Raw genomic sequence first — 26,401 nt, forward strand, 5'->3', positions numbered from 1 at the left:
TAATTGGCTGTATTTACATGCCCCTTCTGAAAGGGAGGGGTAGTGTAGACACAGCCTGAGAGTCTATTCACAGTAGGAAATGCCACAGATAAGACTTCAGTAGTGTCTAGTAATGCTGACTGTCTCAATTCTTAGGTGTTTCATGTTAGAACTCCTGAAGGGCCCTGAATTTCAAAAACTACCAAGCAATTTGTCTGTGCAAATCCTGGACTTTGAAAACCTTTAGCAACCCAGCATCACAAGTTATTTTCGAAAATCTCAGCCAGATGTGTTCAGTAGTACGGTTTATGGTGTCAAGCCTTAGGCCATGATACTAAATACAACTTTGTTAGCTGATATTTCAAGATTGGAAGGAAGGAATTTTGGTTAGCATCCCATATTTAGGGCTTTAAATTTCATAATCTGTATATACCAGGTTATTGACGAAAGTTAAACAGATTTCTTCAAACTCACATGCCAAACATTTCCAACGTATCACTTAACACTTCCCTCAGCCCCAGAAAAGTTCAATGAATTGGTGAGTGAATATTTCCCCAGTTGGTTTACGTTTACATTTTTCATTTTAAGGGCAAAATGATGGTGCTTGTGCACATACCTGATTCATTATCAAGCCCTGAAATTCCTCTTGTTCAGAGATGACACTTAGCATTTATGTCCAGACAAACTACAGAGAATTCTGTTACACAAATGCTACAGACAGATTAGACTTTTTTATTGCAGAAAACTGCCAATGTTAGTCACTCATCCAGCTTAATTTTTCTCCTTTTTTTTTGAATTCGTATTTCTTTTTCCAGCACTTGTCTGACTGAAGATATTAATAGCTATGCTAGCTGTTACTTACTGAACACTTTGACAATGGTAGGCTCTTCAAACACGTTGTCCACTGTTACTAGCATGCATACAAATCTTTTTTCATCACTGATCCTTGCATTTCTGATGGATAAAGTGTAATTTTCTGAGAGACTCAATCTGTCTTTGTACTCTGGTACATCGTCATATTGTACATTTTTTTTTGTTGAAGATCTGAAGGCAATAAACACTGGGGAGTCATTTGCTGTTTCCTAAAATAAAATAAAAAAATACAGATATAAATGCCTGATTTTCCCATTGACACAGATTTATTTAGAAGTGCTCCAAGATCTACAATGGATGTCTATCATCCAGCTGAGATGTAGCTTAAAATGACGCCAACAGACATAATTCATGGGATTAGGAGTTTTGTTGGTATTTTTTTGGGAAGTGGGTGAGAGAGGATAGGATCGTCTTTAATTTGAACCAATGATACAGAAGAGTTATCATCAGATCAGTCATCTGAAGGACAATCTGTTGTGCTACATAGACTGCCTGCACTGCAACGGATAAGGTACAATTCCTGACATGGAATGAGGTAAGGCCTTTTCTGACACAAGATGGTGGCCTGCAAGTAGCTGCATTTCCACATACCAGGGATACGCACAGACACAGACGCACACATCTCTTAAAACTGGAAGGGGCGTCAGGAGGTCATTGAGTCCAGTCCCCTACTCTCTAGGCAGGAACAAGCATCCCCCCCCCCCCGCTTTTTTTAAAAAAAAATCTATTTGCCTCAAATCCCTAAATGGTCCCCTCAAGGACTGAACTCACAACCCTGGGTTTAGCAGGGCAATACTTGAATCACTGGTATAGTACATATCTGAGGTTAGACTCCAGTTTCTTTTTTAGTCTGCCATTTTTATGTATTTTGTATTGTCAGGGATGTTCAAATTTTAATGCCCAGCCTGGGATTTAATCAGGTAAAATTGCTCATTTTATTCTAAATTAGTTTTTTTGTTGCTCTTTGTTAAAGCACCCAGGGGTATCTAAGTATGGGAATATACCTACAATAAAATATTATGTGTATCAGGATAACCTGCAATGTAGTTTCTAGACATCCCCCTTTATTTTAATCACTTTGCAGGTACTATCAAAAAGAAGGACAACTGTATATGGGGAGGCCATACAGAAAATTAATATTCTTAAGGGGAAGAATTGAAGACAAGATTTGATCCTCTCATTTCCTCTCTACAAAAAAAGCAAAAGGAGACTACTCTTCCTGTAATGTTCCAAAAAAAACCACAAAACAAAACGACCTCCTTAAATCAAACCACCAAGAATTGGTAGCACAGTGCTTGTGAGCTTTGTAATTCCTGTCTGCAACGCATGAATATTCACACATCACAAATGCTCTGCCTCAGTATGCACCAAAGTCATTGTAAAATTTATGGTAGGATCTCTGGCGACAGATTCTTCTCTGTTTTAAGATCCATTCCAGGAACCTGGAAGGGCTACCCCCAGAATATTAGAGCAGAAACTGAAATATCTTCTCAGTCTATAAAATAAGTAGTTTAGGACATGCCTAGATGTTGACATGGCTGTGCTTGCTTCTACTGAAAGGAACCCGTCTTACAGAAGATTAAAAAAACAAAGTCCATTGGCATGCTAGGAGGCCAGGGAGAAGGGGTTACATTGACTCTATTTTGGCTGAACTTAGCATGTTAAAAATATTAGATGGTTACAGCTGTACAAATTATTATACACAATAAGTCATGCCGGACCTTTTGCCGTGGTTGGAAAACATGAGGACAGAACTAAAGCAATCAACAATTAAATTTATTCACCACTGTTGATTATTAAATACTATCCCTGGTAAAATGAGTGTGGATGTTGGAGGTAAGAGTGTGATTTCTTTCACTCAAGAGGTTTTGCAAGCTCATTAAGTGCAGCAACTGTTTTTCTAGGGAAAAAAAGACAAGGCAGTAAGAATTTTTCAATAAATTTCTGCCCATCCTTCGTAGGCTTAACTGAAGTATTTTTTCAACCCTCCCGTGTAAGCAAACATGCTCCACAAGACACTGCAATTTGCACTCCAAAACGAAGATGTGGCATTGAATATTCTGGAGTTCTTGAGATCTTCCCCTTCCTTCTGCAAGACTTGTTAGCTTCATGAACCCATAGGCTCTTGCATGGAAGATGCAATTTTGCAGGACTGCTGTGCACGCCAAGTCCTTTTAAAGTGGCAGATTTGTTACACAAGGATGGACTATTTGGCCATCACCAAAAGGAGAGAGGATTAGATTAATGAGAAGCAGGCAAAACTTGGAAGTAAAAATTCCCTGCCAAAGCAGGAGGTTTGGGAACCAAATCTGCCCTGGCTAAATGAAAAAGCAGTCCTGTAGCACTTTAAAGACTAACAAAATCATTTGTTAGGTGATGAGCTTTCGTGTGACAGGCCCACTTCTTCAGATCTGGAAAATAAATGAGATTTACACTTCTCAAAATACCTGCCAATGTAAATAACCTTTTGGTTTTGGGGAGTGCTTTGGGGGACAGCACTCCCCAAAGAGGACAGCTTTGGGAATGGCAATCATAATCAGGGGAGATGCTTAAATAGGCTTTTCAGAAATACAGGAAAATATTAATTTAGATCTCAGTTAAGGGGAGCTGAAAAGGGATAATGTTTTTCCTAACTGGCTTGCCCACCTATATTCATTAATCATTGCATATGATTTCAGTGCTGTCATATACTCTTATACTGTTTCTTTTTTAACATTACTGTGATGTGTGCCATAAACTACAAAATGATGTTTACTAACAACAGTGAAGTTCACTATGTATTCTGCAGTGTTTCCAATATAAATCAATGAGTGAGTCAATGAAGTATTCTTCAACTGTGCCTTGGGCACATTCTTTGCATGCCATTAGCCACACAGGGAAATAGGACCTGCACCTCCTGTAAGGTTCACTTTGCCCTCTGCAGCATGAAGGGGAAAAAAAAATCCACACACCTAACACCGAAGCAGGAAACCACTCAGAGTAGTCGTCAGCTTGGGATCTTTTTCACGAGGACAAAACACATCCTGCTCTAAGAAGATTCGAATGCATAAGGATGGCTTTTTCAAATCAATAAGAGTTAGGCAAACTGGCATGTTTTGAATGTGGCCTGACAGAATGCCCTAATTCTAATAATTATTTCTCTTGAACATTTCAGACTAATTCTACCTACCTTCAACTGTACTTGGCAGCAGAATAGGGGAATTATGTAAATTTGAATTTGCACTTGTATTTTCATTAAAAAAAGCCTACTTGTACTAGCAATAAGTTCAAGTTAAGCCATACTCACATATTTCCATTTTCCAAACATCAGATCAGCAGGTATTTCCTGACGACAAGGCATGACAATGGTATCTCCATATACTGCATTTACTGTGTACAGTCCAAGGCCTATGAGAGAGATAAAGGAATGGTGTTTTATTAGATTTCTAAGTTGCTAGCTACTATTTGGTTTATGGTTAGAACAGTGAGTCTTACTGTGCTGGGCTATTTTTAAGAAAAGCAATTTTTAAAAAAAAAACAAAAAACAGGATTCAGTATATTAAATACATTTATGTAAGTATTTATAGTCTTTCAGCGCTCATGGTTGCTCCTGCAGTTAGCGGAAACCACATGGAGTCTGAAAACAGAATTTCATTCTTTCAGCTAGATGGCCATATAAAAAGGCTATGGATGCAAGCTGCTACATTGTATCAAACATTGTGGCCTTAAAACTGAACAAACACGTTTATTTTCCCCATCTGAAAACTCAGCCAGTTCTGTTTGCAAGCTGTATGTTGCCACACAATAAGGCCAGCCTAGAATCAAAATAAACGTAATAACTTTGGATTATGCCACACAGTTGTAGCTGTGTCAGTCCCAGGATATTACTACTTCTCTACTTAAGTTAAACAATCTGTTTCACCTTGTTGTTGTTGTGACACATTTTCCCAGGCCTGAAGAAGAAACTCTGTGATTCAAAAGTTTCTCTGACCAACAGAAGTTGGTTCAATAAAAGTATTACCTCACCCACCTTTCCTCTCTAATAGATGGTTTACGTATGAAGTAATACCAGCACGAGAATGCAGATACACAGTAACTGTCAAGTGAAATTGACCAGTGTAGCTTTATTGTTTAAAGTGCAAAACAGACATGCACAGAGCACAAGAAATAAAACTGAAGTGTATCAACTTGAAATGTCAACAGCAGCACTGTTGTTGCTAATACAATTTTGTTTTGCTGCTACTTTTATAAATAAAAACAAACCACACAGGCCTACATTACCTCTGACAATGGGGAGGGGTGGGGGGCGGGGCAGGAACTGACGGTACAGAAGTCTATACGGAAAGAACGTCATTAAGTTTTTTCCCAAAATTCTTCTGAGATTGCTCCTCACTCCTGAAGGAGGAAGAGGTTTGCACACTGAGACACAGTAAATTTCAAGAAACATACAGAATTAATGTAAACCTTACAATTTAGTTTAAACTTCAGGTCTACACTACACAGTTTGGTATTTTTAAGTCACATTCCTGACTGACAGGGTTATACTGACCTTTAATCCCCCCTGTAGACAGGGCTATGTTTTCAGGAGAGCTTCTGCCATATAGCTACTACCTCTTGGGGAGGAGCAGTTATTAAGCTGGCAGATGCACTACAGCAATGCAGCTGTGCAGACACAAATTTGCAACATGCACCTTGTAGCATCTCGCAAGGTCACTGCACTGTAGATGCAAATGTTTGTCTTCTTGTGGGACTGTATGTAACTCATCTAAGCAACAGAGACTGGGAGTGGTTGGCCCATCACAAAAGCAGTTTCTCTGCTCTTGATGCTCACACCTCCACATTAGCTACTGCTAATGGGACATAAGCTCCCTGACTGAAGTGACTTGGTTTCTCCTCTCCTGATGTTCACATCTCCACATGAACTGCTGATAATGCCACATCCTCTGTGACTAAACAGACCTTGTCAACTCTGGCCTTCCTCTTGACTGAGACTCCTTTATACACCCCTCTGAAACCTCCCCGACCCCCACTCATGCATCTGATGAAGCGGGTCTTTGGCCACAAAACCTTATGCTCCAAAATATCTGTTAGTCTATAAGTTGCCACAGGACTTCCTGTTGTTTTCTAAGCAAAAGACTGTGAGCTTTAAAGAACTATTTGAAAAAAAATGGGCCAAGACAAGACTGAAATTCTAAAGTTAAGGAGACAAAGCGAGTAATAATTTTTATTGGACCACCTTCTGTTGATGAGAGAGAAATGCTTTCAGTCTTACACAGAGCCTTTTTGCAGGTCTGGGCACAAGATGGAACAGAATGTTTAGCTTAAGTAATTCACACATAGGTCAAGGCGCCATTGAACATGAGGGGAAGTGGGGAGCAAGCAGATGGAGGGAGGTATTGTTGTTAGTAGTTTATAGATTGTTCTAATAACCTAGAGAGATGACAAAATCACCTCTTCCACCTTTGTTTATAATACCCTGAGATGGATCTGGATACCACACCACGTTTAATGTTAAATGGTTTTCCCAGGAAATCTCTAGGAGGAAGGCAGTGCAAGCTCAAACACTCCACTTATGCAAGAACTAAATCTTTTGAAACTTTGCCCTAAAGGGGTGACATTTTGTCTGCTCATTGCCTGTTACAGGACAGACTTTAAATCCCCAAATGATATAAAAAGGGACACACTTACTCATGACTGATCTTATTCTGAGCAGAACAAGTTGTGAACTTCTAGCCTCAGGAAAACCCATGTGTGGAGTTTGATAGACCCTTCACTGGCCAGAAGCCTTGTAGGTGCCAGGGAACGTAGGATTTTGTCAAGTTACAATATTACAGGAAAAACAACAAGAATAAAGGTGCTCAGTTTGAAAGAGCAGCATATAACTTGAATGTTGGAAATTTTACTTTTGAACGTCTCCGAGGAGAACACCAAAGCACGACTGCCTAGGTGTACTCGTCACAGTATGGGGAGAGCTGTGGTTGGGAAATATTCTGGTGACATCAGGGAAGGCAGAAGCCTGAAAGCAGTTGCTCTTGCTGGACTTCCGAGGGGTTAATACAAATTAAATTGCCCATGGAGGTTCTGTTCACCACAGCTGTGGATTTGAGGCTTTTGTCAGGGATCACAGCCACAGGAAAGTAGTCCCGTGCCTGCATGCAGGCCGGGAAGATCTCTAGCTTCCCCTCTCCAATAGCAAGCCGGCATGGCTTCGCTGAAGCTGCACGATCCAACTTTTAACTTGCTGCTAAACCAGGAATCTGACTTGCTGATCGAAAGGGAGAGGACAGCATATCCCGGGCTGTACAAGAAGTCAGTACGCCTGCTGGCTACGTTATTTTGTCAGTGGATCCATCACGTTTTGCCATGCCATCCCTTGACTTACCCCCTCCCAAAGTACAGATCCCTGAGCCAGAGGAGTAATCTCCAGGTGCCTGGAACGTTATACAGAGTTGTCTGACACTCCACCTCCCATGCACACATTCTGTCTGTGATGGGATGTGCCCTCACCTCAGAGAGGTGAGTGGTTAAATAAAATATGTATTTTAAAGGGTCAAATACTGAAGTTCATACCCAGTTTACATGCACCCAGACACTGAGTTTCTAATGAGGACTTTGCCTGAGGAAGCACTTCAGACAGAACTACTACTGTTGCTTGTCCTGAACATTCATAGTGTAGCAACTCCTAAAAGCCACAGTCAAGCTGGACCCCTGGTATGACAGATCCTTGTCACAAATGTGGCTGAGCTCCCCTGCAGGACACTCACCAAATATCTCTGTGGGATCAAAAGGCTGACTCCTCAGACACTCTTCCTGGCTTTTGGTGGTTAGATGCACACTCCAAGGTCGTGCCTTATGTCTTGCCAAGCAGGGACTTCCCTGATCCAATTGCCTCAGCCCTGTCACTAATGTCATCTTTCCCAAAATGCCTCAGCAGCCTTTGGACATTTTCTAGGAGCCCAACAGAAGGCATGTGCCTTCTAGACACACACACACACACACACTATGCACAGGGTTTTAGATACAATATTCTCTTTACTTCACACACAAGTCTAAATAAAACACACACACACACACACACACACACACACACACACAATGATGTGCATTTTCCCTGCTTTGGTTTCCTCGCCACATTGGCCAGAAGACTCTGTGCAGTCTAATATCCCATCATCTCCCCACTGTTCACTTGCAGTTTCATTGAGGACATGGAAACTTTGCTCACTTCTTAACTTCTCTGTGTAAAATGACTGTGGAGGGATCCTCTCTTTTATAACTTCTAGCCTTCTTATTAGGTGATAACAGCCTCATCAGGTGACCATAATCCCCTATTTGGTGACCAGTTGCTGAGTTACCAGCTGACCTGGGATGGCAGGTTCTTTTGTGTAAGATTGAGCTTATTGTCTAGGGTGGTTCCATTTAAATGAGAGAGCATTTACTTTAATGCCACTTAATATTAGCACCAGAGCTGTTTCCCCTTAGAATTTGTCCAGCATGAAGGTAAAGGAACAATGGAGAAGGCAAAGTAAAACATTCAAAATGGAGTTCACAGTCTGACAAAAGTGCCCCGTGATTAGCCAACAGTATTTAAAAGCTGAACATAAAATAGTCTGCAACTCATCACAGTGCTACACAAACACATCGTAAGTGAAAATCCCTTCTCCAAAATGTGTACAGTAGGAACAAGACAACACAACAGATAGAAGAGAATCAAAACTGGGACTGAGAGTATGTCCGGGGGCAGGGGGTGGGTGGGGGTGACAAACATAATAGGCTGGTACATTTGTTTTCATTCTAAGAGTTCTAGCTGAACAATATTCCTTTTTTACCCAAGCTGTTGCTAATCATCTGTTTCTATTATAGTCTATATAAATATATTGTCATTTTAAAATAAAAAGTCTTCTTAGAATGTGTTGCAATCTGCAGCTACACAGTCTGATTAAGTTTAAGTGAAAATAATGAGAAGTCCTGAGGCACCCTAAAAACTAAACAGGTATTTTGGAGCATAAGCTTTTGTGGGCAAAGACCCACTTCATCAGATGCCCGTAGTGGAGATTCCAGAGGCAGATCTAATTATACAGGCTCATGAAAAGGAGGGGATCCCAAACAGGAGGAAGACAGAGCTGATGATGTCAATTCAGTCAGAGAGGATGTGGCTCATTTCCAGCAGCTTATGTGGAGGTGTGAACACCAAGAGAGGAGAAACAGCTTTTATAGTTACTATTCCTGATATCTGATTTGTGTCCATTTATTCTTTTACACAGATACTGTCCAGTTTGGCCAACGTATATGGCAGAGGGGCATTGCTGGCACATGATGGCATATATTACATTAGTAAACGTGCAGGTGAATGAGCTCCTGATGCTGTGGTTGATGTGGTTAGGTCCTGTGATGGTGTCACTGGCGTAGATATTTGAACAGAGCTGGCACCAAGGCTTGTTGCAGGGACACTAATGGACAGAAATCAGGAATGGTAACATACACAGTCCCGTAGGAGTACACTTTAATCTCCCTGGACACTCAGTAGCAGACTTAAAGTAGCCATCCTGCAACAAAAAACCTCAAAAACAGACTCAAAGAGAAACTGCAGAACTACAATTCATTTGCAAATTTGACAGCATCAGTAGAGGATTGAACAGAGACTGGGAGTGGCTGGCCAACTTCAAAAACAGTTCCTCCTTTCTTGGTGTTGACACCTTCACTTCAGCTGACGGAAGTAGGTCACACACCCACACCTTGTCAACTCTGGCCTTCCTCCTGATGGGGACTCCCTTCTTTTCATGAGCCTGTATATTTAGACCTGCCTCAGGAATCTCCACTACATTGCATCTGATGAAGCAGGTCTTGGCCCACAAAAGCTTATGCTCCAAAACGTCCGTTAGTCTACAGGGTGCCACAGGACTTGTTATCGTTGTGGATACAGACTAACACGGCTACTCCTCCGATATAAAGTTCGAGTGCTGTATTCTAAATTAAGAAAGACAGCATTTTGTCCACTAGATGGTGCTAAAGAAATGTAAATTTAAAGGTGACAACAAATAATCCAGGTCTACTAACTGTACAAACATGACAACCAATATTTCATGCATTCAGTAATAGTGTTGGAAATAACAGTCATAAGTAAAAAAAAGGAAGGGGGGGCAGAGAATTGTATGTGTGTTGGAGGAGGGAGTTTTAATATTTAATTTTACATTTTACAATCCTAATCACTTTATTTTAAAACAGCAAGAACCCCCCTTCCACTTCTTTTACTCTTGAATAATCGACTTTTGCGTAAATAACAGGTAAGCTATTTGGTACATAAATTTACAGGCTGACATTCTCTAATCCAGAACCTCTCATCTAACACTACCCATATTCTGGCATGATTTCAGTTAGCTGGACGACCACTTATCATGGATGTGGCCAACTTTCCTGTGGTCCCGTAAAGTGTGTTTACAACCACCAGTCCTGGCGGTCAGTGTTCTGTGCTTTTATTTATCTCTAACTTACCCCTAAATGTCTTCTAAGAGCCCAGTAAGCAGTGAAAGTGTTGCTAATGCTGCTAAGCAATATTGACCTCCCATGGTCAGGCAAATTCTCTCATTTGGCACTGGTCAGGTCCCAAGGGTGCCAGATGAGAGAGGTTCAACCTATAGCTCAAGTTCAAGTAAACAAACATTTTAAATGATTAGACATGAGATATTTTAACAACAGATCAAAGAGATTCGTTTGTTCTTCTAATGCACACTTAGTGCCACTCCCAGTCTCTGTTTAATCCAAATCTCTGAGCTGCAATTTATTTGCAAATTTGACTCCATTAACCATGGATTAAAGAGAGACTGGGAGTGACCTGCGGCTTACAAAGACAGCTTCTCTGTCTGGGTGTTAATATCTCCCCATTAGACGCGGCTCACATTCCCCATCTGATCTGACTTGTTTGTTCCTCCTTTGATAAGTACTGTTGATACTGGGCCATTTCCACCTTGCTGAATAGACCTCGTCAGCTCTGGCCCTCCCTTTTACTGGGACCCCACTCTTTAAATACCCCTCTGAAACCACCCTCCCACTCATGCATCTGATGAAGTGGGTCTTTGCCCACAAAAGCTTATGCTCCAAAATATCTGTTAGTCTAATATTTTGAAGTATTACAACTCCAATATTCTGATCTCATCTGTTGGTACAAGTTGGGAGTATCTCCACTGAACTCTGGGAGTTATAGCTGTATAATCAAGATCCAAATCTAGCTCAAAGTACTTACCAAATCTAAATTTGTCTCAATCATTACAAAGAGATCAAAGCAAAACCTAGGTGTCTTCTTGTTCAGCTTTTCCCATCCCCCTCTGTGATATGGCAGAGAAGTCATCTCATGCTTTTGTCGGGACAATATAGTCAAGCTAGTTTGTGCCATTCTACACAAGCCTGGCTAAGGAGAAAAAGGAGTAGTCTCAGGAGGCATGGTCAGAGGGGTTGTCTCAGAAACACATTTTCCTCCCTTCTCCTCACTTCATAAATAAAGGCGGCAATTGACAGCCAATTTAACAAGTTATATTTCTGCATTTGCTCAGCTGTGTTGGCTGGTGTGTGGAAATAGCAGAATACCTATTGCCTGTATCTCACTACCTACCTGCTCGAGTAAGAAGCAAGTGTCCATGAGGCATCCATTCATATACACCCATCCCTCATTTAACGAGTACTTTACTTATGAATACTCACTAATATGAGAAACATATATACCTACCTTTATTCAGTATCTGAGTGAACTTCCCCCGCTTATATGAGCGGTGTCCCTTGCCGGGCGGGGGGGTGGGCAGGGAGAGACCCACAGCCTTTCGGCTGGCTCAGTTCCAGCTGTGGGGTCCCTGACTGGGGGGTGGGGAGACATGCAACTGCGCCTTCTCCCTTCCTTCCTTCAGACATGCAGCTGTCTGACAGCACTTCAGCTGGGGGAAGAGAGGGAGAAGGCTCTTAGCCTGTTCCCTGCCCTGCAATGGCGGAAAAGTGAAACTGACCAGCCGTGAGCTGATCAGCTTCCTAGCCCTGCAAGCTATGGGGAGACTGGAACCAGCCTGACCCTGGTTCTGAGCTCCTGCCACTCAAGGAGCCAGGAAACTGACCAGCCCTGGTGGTTCCTGGATCCACTCCCCTTGCAGGAAAATTCGAGTTATGCAGGGGCTGTAGGAACAACCCTTGGGTAACTCGAGGGTCTACTGTATTAGACGCCGCTCACCCCGTAGACCTCACCCTCGGCCAGGTTTTAACTGCCCCCCATGGTCCCAAACTGCCTCCAGCCTTAAACGCACCCAGCAGCCCCAAACTTCCTCCAGCCTTAGACACCCCCCCGACCCCAGCAGCCACAAACTGCCCCCAGCCTCACCCCTCCCAGCAGCCCCAAATTGCCCCCAGCATTAGACTCTCCCTGCAACCCCAAACTTCCCTGTCTTAGACCCCCGCCCCCGCAACCCTCAAGAACCCCAGCCTTAGACACTTCCCCTCCCCACACAGCCTCTTCACTGGGGCTGCTAGGCTGGGTGGCTCCCCCAGCCCTCCTGCTCCCAGCAATTAACTGCAGTGTTAAGGTTTCAGCACCTACGCATAAGGTAATTGCTATCCCTCATGACAGAGACAGCTGTCATCTTCAGCAGCTACCACTATTGATGGACATCTGCCTGAGGCAGCAGTATTAAGAAACTGCAAATGGCTTCTTTAACAGCCACATGCAGCTGGGAACTGCCCAGCTGGTGACCTTTAACAAATCTAATGGAACCAATGTTTGGGTCCTGACCCATAGGTTGGGAATCCCTGCTCTACATACATACACTACATTCATTTCTGGTGCCAAACTATTCAAATACATCAGAAAAGTACCAAAACTCAACAGGTTTATGTCAAGTTACAAGCCCCTGGAACAAACTGGAGACTTTACGTGTATTTTAATGGGAATTCAGAGTCGCTCTTATGAGTTTTCGCCTACAAGCAGAAATTTGGGAATCAATTGTGCTCATATAGGGAGGAATGAGTGTATTTGGTTAGCCCACACCAAGTGTTAAGGGATGGAAGGTTATTAATTCCCCTGCTCCCTTGTGTGGGTGTTGGCACTCAAATGGTTCTAGCAAAATCTAGACTTCAGCAATTATGATTTCACATAGTAACGTCACCATGGGTCATGCTGCAGGTGCAGACAGATTGTCAGGCTTTAAAAACAGATATATTTGATTTACCTTAAATATTTGATATACACGAAAGGGAATGACAACGGAAATTACAGCAAGTGTGTGGAAGATGGGCATGTTCTTTCAGCCCCTCCTACCTCAGTTTGAAGCGCTGCATGTATTTTGCATCAAAATCCCTTTTTAAAGCATTTAAAAGAAACAACTTTTCTGAGGAAGTTTGAACAGAACTATATCATTTGCACGCACTTTAAAATGTAAGCTGCGCTGGAGATCATGAATACAGTTATTTTGGCTAAAACAACTGTACAGTGCTCAGGAAAACACTGTCATCAGCACTGCAGGCTCACTGATTTACCATACAGCTTTAAATGTTATCTACTGAAGTAATGGAAGCTTTTGGCAGTGACAGCCTGACTTAACGATACAAAGTTTAGCAAAACTGTGCTATTGTTCAGATATGCTCACACACACATTATATTTTTAAATACTGTGGCACCAAAGGAACAAAAAATGAAAAAAGAAATAATAAAATAAAAACCACCCAATTTTTTGAGCCTGAAATAAAAGAGCACAAGTAACAGGCAGTGCAAAAAGGGAGGCTGTTGCTGAAAGTCTGCTCCCTTGGAGTTGGTTTTGTACTTGTTTATACAAAGAATGCTGTGTTGTTTTCATACATAATTTCTGGTTGGACATGTTTTGTTCCCCGGGAAATTCAGTGCTGCTAATTTTCTATGACAAATAATTAAGTCTCATTAACAAAGAGCAGCAGGGTAGTAGTTTGGTTTTTGTTTGTTTGTTTTTTGCATGCTATACTTTGTCTCTGCTACTCAGCAGAAATAGATTAACCATCTTCTCCATATCTAAGTGTACAGAACAAATAGATATTTCACCCCCACCATACATTCCTCCTGTGATTTCCCCCTCTGATTTCACCCCCGCCCCCAGGATCTAGTTCCAAAAACGTCCACTTGAGCCAAAAATCCCAATCTCTACACAAGTTTTGACTGTACATTTCATGCCTCTTTGGCAGTCCAGATCAATTTGTGTTTATGTGTTGGAAGGTGCTTGGTATACAGATGTTCTTAAAAAAATTCAGTCTCGGCTGTGAAACAGGAATATATACATTTTATCCTCTTTCCCTTGCTGGGCCCTAAGGAGACTGCAGATACATCTTGGGACAAGCTCATAAGGACAAAATTAGAAAGTTAAAGGCACAAAGCTAGTTAGAGATGTAAAAGGTAACAAGAAAACATTCCACAAATAGAAGCAAGAGGAAGACCACTGACAGGTAGGAGATGAAGGGGGAAAAAACAACAGAAAATGTGAAAATGGCAAAAATGCTAAATGACTTTTTTGTTTCACTTTTCATCAAAAAATTTAGTAGCCATTGGGTGCGTACTATAGTATATGCCAGTGAAAATGGGGCAGGATCAGAGGCTAAATTAAAAGTTACTTAGACAGGTTAACTGTCTGTAAGTTAGCAGAATAGGATGAAATACATACTGGAAGATTCATGGAGCTGATTGAGGAAATAGCTGTGATATTATTAATTAGACTGGAAAAGCCCTGGAAGATGGGAGAGATTCCAAAGGGCTGAAAAAAGAGCAAATACAGTGCCAATCTATATTAAGGGAAATCCCAGGGAATTACTGTCCAGTCATCTTAGCTTCAGTACTTGGAAAGGTAAGGAGGCAAATGATTACGCAATTTGCAACTACTTAGCAAGTAACAGAATAATCAGTAACAGTACAGATTTGTCAAAAAGAATGTCAAACCAACTTAATAGCTTTCTTTGACAGGGTAATGAGACTTGTGAATAAGGAGGAGGGGGGAAAGTAGTAGATGTGTTATATCTTGACTTTAGGAAGGCTTCTGATATTGTCTCACATGACCTTGTCGTAATCAAGGAAAATACAACCTAGATGAATCTACTACAAGATAGGTGGCTTAACTGATAGGAAAATCATTATCAGAGAATAGTTATCCCTTGTTCACAGTCAAGCTGGAAGGGAATATTGAGTGGGGTCCTACAGGGAGCAATTCTGAGTCTGGTTCTCTTCAATATCTTCATCAAAGATTTGGTAACATTACAGAAAGCACACTTACAGAGTTTGCCAACAACAAGCTGGGAGGGATGCAAATGTTTGGATAGGAAGATTAAAATTCAAGATGATCTGGACAAACTGGAGAAATGGTCTGAAGTAAACAGAATGAAATCCAATAAGGACAAATATGAAGATATCCATTCTGGAAGAAACAATCAATTGCACTCCTGCAAACCAGGAAATGATTGTCCAGGAATGAGTTACTGCAGAAAGGGATATATGGGTCTTACTGGACAAGCTAAATATGAGCAAAGAGTGCACCACTCCTCCAAAAAGAAGCATACGTCATTCTGTGATGTATTAGTAGGAGAGTTGTAACCAAGACATGAGAAGTATTTCTTTCACTCTACTCTGCACTGATTAGGCTTCAGCTGGAGTACTGTGTCCAGTTCTGGACACCAGATTTCAAGAAAGATGTACACAAACTAGAGAAAGACCAGAGAACAGCAAGAAAGATGTCCTATGAGGTGAGGTTGAAAGAACTGCAATTGTTTAATCTGGGGAAAACTAAAGGGATGTGATACAGTTTGTAAATACATAAAAACTAGTTAAAAGTTGGAGGCAGAAAAATTATTCTCCTTAACCACTGAGGACAGGACAAGCAGCAGTGGGTGTAAATTGCAGCAAGAAGTTTAGTTTCGACATTAGTAAAAACTCCCTGCCAGGGTTCAGTACTGGAACAAATAGACTAGTGGGGTGTTAGAATCTTCATCACTGGAGACTTCTAAGAGCAGGTTAGACAAACATCTGTCATGGAAGGTCTAGTTCAGGGAACTTACACCTGGGCATGTGGGCCGCACCCAGCCCATCAGTCATTTTAATCCAGCCCTCAAACTCCTACTGGGGAATGGAGTCTGGGGCTTGCCCTATGCCCCACATGCTGTAGCTCCCTGTGGCTTCTGAAAGTAGCATCATGTTCCACCTCTGGGTGCCATGCGAGGGCGAACCAGAATGTTGTGTGCGCTGCCTCCACTCCAAGCACCACATCTACAGCTCCCATCGGCTGCAAACTGCAGTAGGGGCTGAATGCAGAACCGCCTAGCTGTGCCTCCACATAGGAGCTGGTCAGAAGGGGGACATCACTGCTTCCTGGAGATGCCTGAGGAGATGAATGCAGCTTGAAGAATGCACCTCTGCCCCTCCTGCATACTACAGCCCTCTGCCCCAGCTCTGACCACCTTTCTCAACATCCAAACCCCTCAGTCCTAGCCTACAATACCCCTTCTGCATCCCACACTCCTCACCCCCAGCCACACCCATGAGATCACATCCTTAGCTGGATCCCCCACCAGCTCCCCAAACTCCTCATTTTTGTTCCCAGCCCACATCCAATTTCTTGAACATTCACAGCCTTCTACAGAATCTCCTCACACTGACGTGGCCATCAGGGCAAAACGATTGCCCACTTGTGGTCCAGATAACACTTAGTCCTGCCAGAAGTGCACGGGGTTGGACTAGATGACCTTTTGAGGTCCCTTCCAGTCCCACAATTCTATGTATATGCATGCCTTCCTAGGCCTTCATTTGGTAGTCAGTCTAGGAAATGAGAGTGTTTCAGTAATATCAGCTAGCTCCTGCTCAGATTGTGAACTCACTTTTTAATAGTGCATTCTCAAGGCAAAGCAGCATGAAAGACAGCTGATAGAATACAAAAGGAATTGGAAGAAATATAAAAGCTTCCAAGTTATAATGCAGAGGCCTCTAAAGTTAAGGAGGTCTTTAATATTGGGAACTCAGAGGTCTGAGGATGATAGGCCTTCTGTTACTGTTACTATTAAAATGTGTTTAATGTGCTCAGAATGTGTTAAATAACTGCAGCCTATAATCTGAAGGGAAACATATCAAAACAAAGAGGTGGATTCTCATTTGTAAAATCTCTCTTTCATTGCACTTCTATTGCTCAGAAATTCACTTTCCTTATTAAGCCAGAATTACTTGTCCTTCAGTAAGGATGAACCAACGTACAATGTGCACGTCAGATGTCCTCACACATTTACCTACCTCTAAAGCCAATTGAAATCATAAAAAAATTATATATAGATACATACACACACACACTCTCCCATCTACTTCAGAGGGCTTTAAATCAGCCCCCCATAGATCAATTTCATTCCCAAACCAAAACCACCAAAAGCATCTGCTCAGCCAAGCCACAATGAGCCACTTTGCAAGCTTTGGTCTCTCAGACAAACAGTCTTCAATCATCCCCAGGATTTGTTTTCCATAAGGTGGTTCCACTCAATCTTTGGGCCTGACAAAGAAAACCTAACATCTGCATTGAAAACAATGTCAGTCAATGTCCTTAGAGCTGGACCCTATTGTCCATATCTTATCGTATCCTGTACTTAACTCCTCCTATAAAAAGTGTTTGCCTGGTTAAACAAAGTCAGGAAGTGAACAAGTTAAGGCTGAGCCAGCATTCTGAATTATCTCCTGCGCGCACACTAGAAACAAGAGCCGCGTCTACACGTGCACGCTACTTCGAAGTAGCAGCACTAACTTCGAAATAGCGCCCATCGCGGCTACATGCGTCGGGCGCTATTTCGAAGTTAACTTCGACGTTAGGTGGCGAGACGTCGAAGTCGCTAACCTCATGAGGGGATCGGAATAGCGCCCTACTCCAAAGTTCAACGTCGAAGTAGGGACTGTGTAGACGATCCGCGTCCCGCAACGTCGAAATTGCTGGGTCCTCCATGGCGGCCATCAGCTGGGGGGTTGAGAGACGCTCTCTCCAGCCCCTCAGCTCACTGGTGGCTGTGTGGAGCGGCCCCTTAAAAGTCCCCTCCCCCTCCCTTCCTGTGCAGGAAGCTGAGGGAACGTGCAGCACGGCCAGCCTGCACCACCCTCAGCCCCCCACACAGCTGCGATGGCTGGCCGGCAGCTCCCCCAGGGGACCCCCCCCCAAAAGGGAGTCAGGGCAGCCAGGCTGGCAAGCGGCAGCGGGGCCCCTCCTGGACGGAGGCCGAGCTGCGGGACCTGCTGGGGCTCTGGAGCGAGGAGGAGGTGCTCCAGGTAATGGGGAGCAAGAGGCGGAACGCCGATGCATTCGCTCGGCTGACAGACGGCCTGGCTGCCCGGGGTCACCCTGCCTGCACTCCTGACCACGTCAGGAGTAAGGTCAAGGAGCTGCAGCAGGGTTACTCCCGGGCCCGGGATGCGGCCAGCCGATCTGGGGCCACCCCCGTCCCTTGCCCCTTTTACAGGGAGCTCAGGGACATCCTGGGCCCCCGGCACACCTCCTCCCCTCCGGCCACCCTTGACACCTCGGCCGACGAGCCCCAGCAGGCCCTGCAGACGGAGTCTGCCCCGGAGGCAAACCCCGCACCCCGGGGGCCCCCCCGGAGGCCACCCCCGGGACATCGCGGCAGGAGAAGGAGGAGGAGGAGGAGGGAGGCTCCTCCTCCGCAGAATCTGGGCTGCAGATCCTCCTCCTGCCATCCTGGAGCAGCAGCAGGGCCTCCGCCCCCCAGGGATCTCCGGACTGTGGGAGCGGACCGACAGGTAGGTACCCCTCTCTGGTGGACACCCCTGGGCTTGAGGGGCGGGGGTAAGAGATATGTGTCCAGGGCCCCCCCACATGCTCACATGGCCATGGCCCCAAGGACACCAGGGCCATGGCCCTCACAGCACTGCATCAGCCCCTGCTCCCCCCCACCCCGCATGACAGTGCCATGCCCCATCCCCGGGCCAGGGGGGAGCGGAACCTCGAGGGGCCACCGGGAGGAGGGGGTGGGACACCCCGCAGCAGCAGCATGTGATGGAGTGGGGGGAGTGCCAAAGGGAGACTCAGGCTACATATGAGCAACAAGAGCCGAATAGCTCCCAGGGGCAAAGGAGGATCCTGGGGCTACAGCTGGCAGGTGACACCTCTGCCCTGAACAAACAGGAGGGAGAAGCCGAGCTGGCTTGGACTTGGGGGGCGAGGGCGGGGCCCACAGGTAGAGGCTAGGGGAAGGGAGAGCTGGAAGGTAGCCAGCCTGAGGAGGGGGAAAGCTGCATCCCAGAGGGGCACCCCTTGGGGTCTTCTCCCCACAACGGGTTGGAAGGACTGTCTCTTCCGACAGCTGGTGCTGTCACTCCTGGGAGAAACTGGGCATCTGTGGCCTAAGAAACCTCTCCTGCTGTCAGACCCTGGGGGGTGAAGTGAGAGTTGCTCCCACCAGGGGACGGGGTGCAGGGCAGGGGGACCCCTGAACCCCATCCATCACAGCAGCATCTCCCGGGGATGGGGAACCTGCAGCACAGGACTGGGGGGACAAAGGCCACGGCTCGGGGCCCACACTAACGCCTGTCTCCATTCTTCTTCCCCCCCCCTCCTCTCCTGTGTGCTGCACCTGCACCATCAGAAGGACCGGAAGAGAGCGCCGGCGAGGCGTCAGTCGTCCCGGAGAGCCCTCCGGGACCATCGCTCCAGGCCAGCCCCTCGGCCGAGGACCGACCAGCCCCATGGCGGGCTAGACGGCGAACCCTGCGCCACCAACAGCCGACGGCAACGGACCCCCAGCTGCTGGCCATCCACCGTCGGCAGCTGGAGGTCGCGGAGCAGCACCTCCAGCTGCAGGAACGGGCGCTGGCCTGGCGCCAGGAGGCATGGGGGGCCTACATGGAAGACATTTAACCGCTTGGTGAACTACCCGGCCCCCCATGCCGCGCCGGCCGCCACATCGCCTGCCCTGCCTGCTCCTGCAGCCCCACCACCAGCTGCTCCGCCTGTCCCCGTCCCGTCCGCCGTCGCCCTGCCACCCACCGGCGAGGGCTGGAGCGCCGAGGGACCCCTGGAGCCACCTGACACTCGCCGGCCACCGTACCTTCCGGTCCAGCCCGCCCCCACCCAGCCACGGACCAGGCTGCGACCGTGGCAGGGCTCCTGGCCGCCAACGCTCGGTGCCGGGCTATAGGGGCGAGGGGCCCAGGACGTGGCCCCCCCCCTTGTATATAGTTGGACCCTGTTCTTTTCTGCCCCCAGTTTGCCCCGTCCCCCCCATGTAAATAGTTCTCCCCTTTATCCTCCCTGGTTTTCTTTTGATTATTGAGGACTGTTGTTTCTTTGTATTGTTTTATTTTTGTACATATTGCTTTTGTTCAACATGTTTGTACATAGTTTTTGGTTCAAATATTTTATTTACAGTTCCAAAAAAAAGGTTCGGAAAGAAAAAAAAAAGTTTAAGTTCAGCCACAAGTGCGTGCTGTCATTTGTCCAGGACAAGTGGGAGGGGGGTGCGGTGGGGTGCTCCATGGTGTAGGCATTGGGGCAGGAGTATGGTGGAGGAAGGGGTGGGCAGTAGGGGGCCTGGGCAGAGTTCACCCCGCAGCCTGTTCATCAAAGTGGGCCCGCAGGGCCTCCGGGACCCGGGTCCCCTCGGGGTCCACCTGCCGACTGGGGGCAGCAGGTGGCTGGACGTCTGCCCTGCCGGCCTCCGCAGCCCAGCCCTGGAAAAAGGTGTCCCCCTTGCTCTCTACCAAATTGTGCAGGGCGCAGCAGGCACCCACAATCTGGGGGATGTTGTTGGGGCCTGCATCCAGGCGGGTCAGGAGATGTCTCCAGCGTCCCTTCAGGTGGCCAAATGAGCGCTCCACCACCTGGCGCGCATGGTTCAGGCGCTGGTTGAAGCGCTCCTGGCTAGCGGAGAGATGGCCCGTGTAGGGGTGTATGAGCCACGGCCGGAGGGGTAGGCCGCATCTGCGATAACACAGAAGGGCATGGTGGTGTCCCCCAGAGGGATCTCCCGCTGGGGGATGTAGGTCCCCGCCTCCAGCACAGGCCCGAGTTCCGGAAAACCCGGGCGTCGTGGGTGCTGCCAGGCCAGCCCACATAAATGTCCTGGAAACGTCCCCGGCTGTCCACCAAGGCCTGGAGGATGACAGAATGGTAGCCCTTTCGATTCAGGTATCGTCCTCCACTGTGATGCGGGGCGCAGATGGGGATGTGAGTCCCATCCAGAGCCCCGAAGCAGTTGGGGAAGCCCAGGGTGGCAAAGGCCGCGATGGTGGCATCTGGGTCCCCCAGCCTCACGAGCCTGTGCAGGAGCATGGCGTTGATGGCACGCACAACCTGCAGAGAAAGCACATGGGACAGCACCAATGAGGGGTGAGCAGGGTGTGCGTGGCCTGCCCTCCCCTGCTCTGGCCCGCCTCCCCTGCCCTGCCCTCCCCTGCCCTGGCCTGCCTCCCCTGCCCTGCCCTCCCCTGCCCTGGCCTGCCCTCCCCCCATGGGTTCGCTTACCTCCATGAAGATAGCCCCGACGGTGGCCTTGCCGACACCAAACTGCTGGCCCACGGATCGGTAGCTGTCTGGAGTAGCCAGCTTCCAGACAGTGATGCCGACCCGTTTCTGCACTGTGAGGGCATGCCGCATGGCGGTGTCCTGGTGTCTGAGTGCGGGGGTGAGCCACTGGCACAGCTCCAGAAATGTCTGCCGGCTCATCCTGAAGTTCCTGAGCCAGCGGTCGTCGTCCCACTCCCCAAGCACCAGCCGCTCCCACCAGTCGGTGCTGGTGGGGTAGCTCCACAGCCGCCGGCGTGTGAGGCGGGGGGGGGGGGGGCGGGGTGCTGCAGGGGTAGGGGTTGAGCCCTGCTGCCCTGGGGGCATCTCCTCCTCTGGGGCAAGGAGGTGCTCAGCTGCCTCCCGCATAGCACGGAGCAGGGCAAGCCCTGCTCATGCCGGGAGGGCTGGGTGCACCTTTGGCTGCTGCTGCTGCTGCTGCTGCTTGGGGTCCATGACTGCGGCGCCCAGGGTCTGTGTGCCTATGGCTCCTCAGACCGCGTGCTGTGCAGGCTGTGTGTGTCTGGGAGGAGCCCTTTAAGGGAGCGGCTAGCTGTTGCCCCGGAAGCGCTAGTCCGCCCGGTGACCCTGTCTGCAGCTGTGCCTGGCATCCCTATTTCGATGTGTGCTACTTGGGCGTGTAGACGTTCCCTCGCTGAGCCTATTTCGATGTTGGGCTGCGCAACGTCGAAGTTGAACATCGACGTTGCCAGCCCTGGAGGACGTTTAGACGCTATTCATCGAAATAGCCTATTTCAATGTCGCTACTTCGAAATTAGCTACTTCGATGTAGCGTGCACATGTAGACGTAGCCAAGATGTCCAATAGGTTTGACACTCACCATGTGTGGCTAACAGGACACTGTGTTATGGCAAATATGGGGTTGGCCAACCCATGCTTCTCAAGCTACATGCGCTTCTTGGAGCCTTTAAATGTGTCTCTTCCTGAGAGCTGCATGTGGGGAGTGCTGTCCACCCACTCCACACACACATCCCACCGCTTGGTGGGAGAAGCCCGGGGCAGCAGCCCCAGCAAGTCGCTGTCACTGAATTAGAACGGTGGGAGGACAGGGATGCCTGGCTCTGGGGAAGGGCATTCCCTTAGAGTGTGCGTGTGGGAGGGAGAGCTGTGAGGAGGCTGGGGGTGGGGTGGGGGAAGGGTATTCATTTAGCTATCAATATCCTTATATTATTCAATAAAGTTTTTTATAATATAATGTGGTAAATACGGAAAGATGACAACCAGAACTGTGGTGAGCCTTGATCCTATTGAACACAGCTGCACTAGAAGGCTGAATTAGCTCTTATGGTATATCTACACAGCAATGAAAAAACAGTGGCTGGCCTGTGCCAGCTGACTCTGGCTTATGGGGATGTTTCATGGCTGTGCAGATTTCTAACCTTCGGCTGCTGTCTGAGCTCTGGGATGCTCCCATCATGCAACAGAGTCCAAATTCCAGCTCGAACCCTGAATTCTACATAGCAATAAAGCAGCTCAGAAAACTGAGGCCTGTGAGTCTGAGTCAGTGGGCAAGGGCCAGCTGCAGGTTTTTCTTTACTGTACGGACACACTCTGCTACCCTGAATTTCAACAGAATGCAAAATTAAAGCCACAGATTGTATTTAAAGGACCACAAGTTATTTCTCAATATATGATATGCTGATACATGTTTCATGGAACAGTGTAGAACTTAAAGCATTTAAAATAAAGCCAACCTTACCATGGCCTAATTCTGTATCACCGTGACAATCTAATGTTCTATGTTCATTTTTGTTTACCCACAGAGGTTCTTAGTTTTTGAGAGAGATTATTTTTAACATTCATTAAAGGGATGGGATTCTATTAAAAATTTGCATACAGTCCCTCATTACCTACTTAACAACAAACATTGCCCAGACAGTACTGTTTTCCCAAACAGCCCCAAGGTTAGACATTCAAATAGAAAAAACGTGGGACTAGTTTAAAACTTGGAAGGTTAAATACCTACATGATTACATCCATACTTAGACATGTAGAAGTGCCAGAAAATTACATTCTAGACAAATTATTTGATATGGGTGACAGAGAAGCTATAGGAAATAATTTATGTCTGTACCTTGTTTAAAGAAAGAAAATCAGAAAAAGCTATACAATCCCCTGGATTTTTTCCTGTTCATCTGAAACGGACAATCAAAAAGAAATGAACTTTGATGTTGAGGCTGACAGACTACACTTATCTTGTCCTGTTGTGACAACACAGGTAAGTACATAGCATCATGTGCTGATCACAGACATTGGTGAATTGGTAAAATAAGACTATTTAAGAGGTGTCTACTGAACTGGTTTTTGTTCTTTGTCAATTGGTCAGAAGTCAAACATTACATCAATGTGCTTTTTTCCCTTCAAGCGGTGATTTCTGTTGTATATTTTAAAGAGTAAGAGAATCCTCCTCAAATATTTTTACAAAATGATGCAGTGCACAATAATGACCCTTTGGAATAACCTTTACTGATAATATGGTAGCCTCTTAAAAAGGGCCCAAAGAATTTGTTCCACATGGACAAAAGGATCTTTTCATATAGATTCCTTTGCAAGACCCAAACGCAAAATATAGGCTTGACTCTGCACAGTACTGCAGCAAATCCCATAAACAACTGCTTAAATTTTAAGCATGTAAGTGTTCTTGGTGCTTGAAATTAAGTGGATCAATAAGTACTTAGTTTGATTAGGAAAAGAGCATACATCACCACCTGGGATCAGGCCCTAAGTTACTGTACTCTTTTCTAAGCAATCCGTATGAATATGTAATGCAAAAAAAAAAAAAAAAAAAAAAAAAAAAAGGCTGAAAATAACAGGGCCAAAAGAGAATGTGTTAAACCTTATCTCAGTGAGGGAAGAAGGCAAAGTGGCCATCTCAAACATCAATAAGCAGGAACAAATCATCAGACCTTCTCTCTGGAAAAAATGAACCCAGCACAGCAACAGTTCTGTGATGATAGAATGGTATTATCATGAAAAGGAAATACTGACCAACACATTGTTGTCAAGATACTATACATATTCTACAATGAAGCTGGCCTCCTTTGCTATGCACCATAGAGTTCATCATATAAAGAGTATGTTGTATTGGAAAAACACCCTAGCAACCCACCATAATTTGTGTAGAAAAATGAATGGGGGCGGAGGATGTAAAAAACAAAGGAAATTCATCCTCCAAGCTTCTGACCTGCTGCGATCTTGCAAAAGACACCACAACATGGAAATTCCATTGATGCTATTATCTATTTGCCACTTGTGGAAGCCCCTGTCACACACAATTTACAAAATTCCCTCTTTTGTGAAATTCAGGAACTGCGCAGCTCCTCTGACCTTCAAACTATATACAGTGTTGGTAATAGTTTACCCTCATCCCTTTGGACCTTACAAAGTCTATGGAGACTCAGTGAAAAGCTCCTGTGCACTATACTCAAGGCATATGAAGGAGATGGGCCCAGCCTAATCCCTTTGTAAATTATGAAGAAGGGGAGGACTGAGTCAAGGACCCCACAGCCAGTGCATATGTCTGCTAAGGATTCAATTCTATAGCTAAGCTACGCATGCGCACACATGCGGCACAGCCATCACTAGCTATACATTTTGGCCTAGACCTTTCAATTAACTTTACTCATCTCCATAAATTCAAAGTTGAGTGTGATGTGAGTACTTATGGCTTCGGACACTTGTGTGCATACATGTCTTCAGAACAGGGACTTTTATTAATTTAAGAGAATTCCTACAAAAGCCACTGCACATATGCAACACAATTTTCAAATCTCATAACCTGCTAAAAATCAAAATTATCTTGATGAGAGAAGTCAGATAAAGCTTCACGCAGTAAGGACTACCTCTGTCACATTTCAAAATCCTACCCCAGCCCCAGTCAGCAACAGAGCTGTTAAAAATTGCAAGAAAGCTTTTAACACTATAGTCTTCCTATCCATAAAACACCACCACACAGAGTTGGCTTTTAAAACAGCTGAACCATTTTTGTGGGAGCTATTTAAAAATAGTCTTGATCCTGGAAAATTCCACCACAAAGGATAAAAGATGTAGCAAGTTAAGGGGCACTGAAAACAGAAGGTTTAGACAGCATTATGCAAAATTAATGGCCCTGGACTCTTCTGCTATAATTCCACATAAACGTTTGTAAAGCTAGGTTTGTGATGAAAAATATGTTTCTTCCATGTTAATATAGTCTTCCAATTTTGGTTAACTGCTATGAAAGAAAATATGAGAACACGGGAACAAAATAGCTTTTTGAACTCAGTAAGCTGAGTCTGAACTTTTCTAAAATTATCAAATTATTTCCAGACAATTACGTTTAAAGAGTGTGATGTCAACAGTTATAATTGTGTGAATTCCCAAAATGGTTATGTCCCTCGATCATTCTGATAGAGAGCGAAAGAGGTGGAAGGAATTTTTTTTTTAAATTTGCACCATAAAATCCCTGCACAACTCACATTTCTTCTATGAACGCAACATAATAGTTCATTTGGAGTGCAGTAAGTTCTGTGCTTTCAAGTTACAAAGAAGCTGCTTTCTGTGTTAGCTTTCACAAAGCTTAACACTAAATGAGCAGTTCAAAGCAAATACTGTCTTAACTCAGGAGGAATTTTCTAGCTGCAATATGCAAATGCAAAAAAGGAGAATTCATGCCACCATAGGCTCAGATAGCGGAGAGGTTCTATCCCTTTTTCATAGGGTACATCAAGACAGCACCAAGGAGCAAGCCTCCCAGCCTGGGTATACAGACTTGCACATGGCGGGTACGGGGGACGAAGGCATGGGTTTGCCTACTAAAAATAGCAGCCTGAGTGTGGCAGTTGGGCAGAAGCTCAGGCTCCCCTAGCTCTCCCTTCCCATCGACTCCTGGAACCTCTTGGACTGGTTCGCTCTAGTCTCTGCTCCAGCTCCCACATCTACATTGCTTCTTTTTGCACACTACCCAAATCCCTACAGTTGAGAGTCCATCTGCTCAGGCTGGGCCGCTCACTCCCAGCTGCACTGTGGACATGCCCTGAAGTCTTAACTCAAAA

The 26,401-nt window shown here is 45.7% G+C and overlaps 1 protein-coding gene across 3 annotated transcripts in view; it reads right to left on the minus strand.

Moving 5' to 3' along the window:
- ALCAM (activated leukocyte cell adhesion molecule) overlaps positions 1-26,401 on the minus strand; it is a 203,548-nt gene that overhangs the window by 60,696 nt on the left and 116,451 nt on the right. For all 3 annotated transcript variants that reach the window (XM_074999046.1, XM_074999039.1, XM_074999028.1), the window contains exons 2-3: positions 4,139-4,239; positions 842-1,061 (exon numbers count right to left, since the gene is read on the minus strand). In XM_074999046.1, the coding sequence (XP_074855147.1) occupies positions 842-1,061; positions 4,139-4,239 (321 nt within the window). The remainder of the gene's footprint in view (positions 1-841; positions 1,062-4,138; positions 4,240-26,401) is intronic.

This window comes from Carettochelys insculpta, chromosome 1 (assembly GCF_033958435.1).
Source record: "Carettochelys insculpta isolate YL-2023 chromosome 1, ASM3395843v1, whole genome shotgun sequence".
Lineage (NCBI taxonomy): Eukaryota > Metazoa > Chordata > Testudines > Carettochelyidae > Carettochelys > Carettochelys insculpta.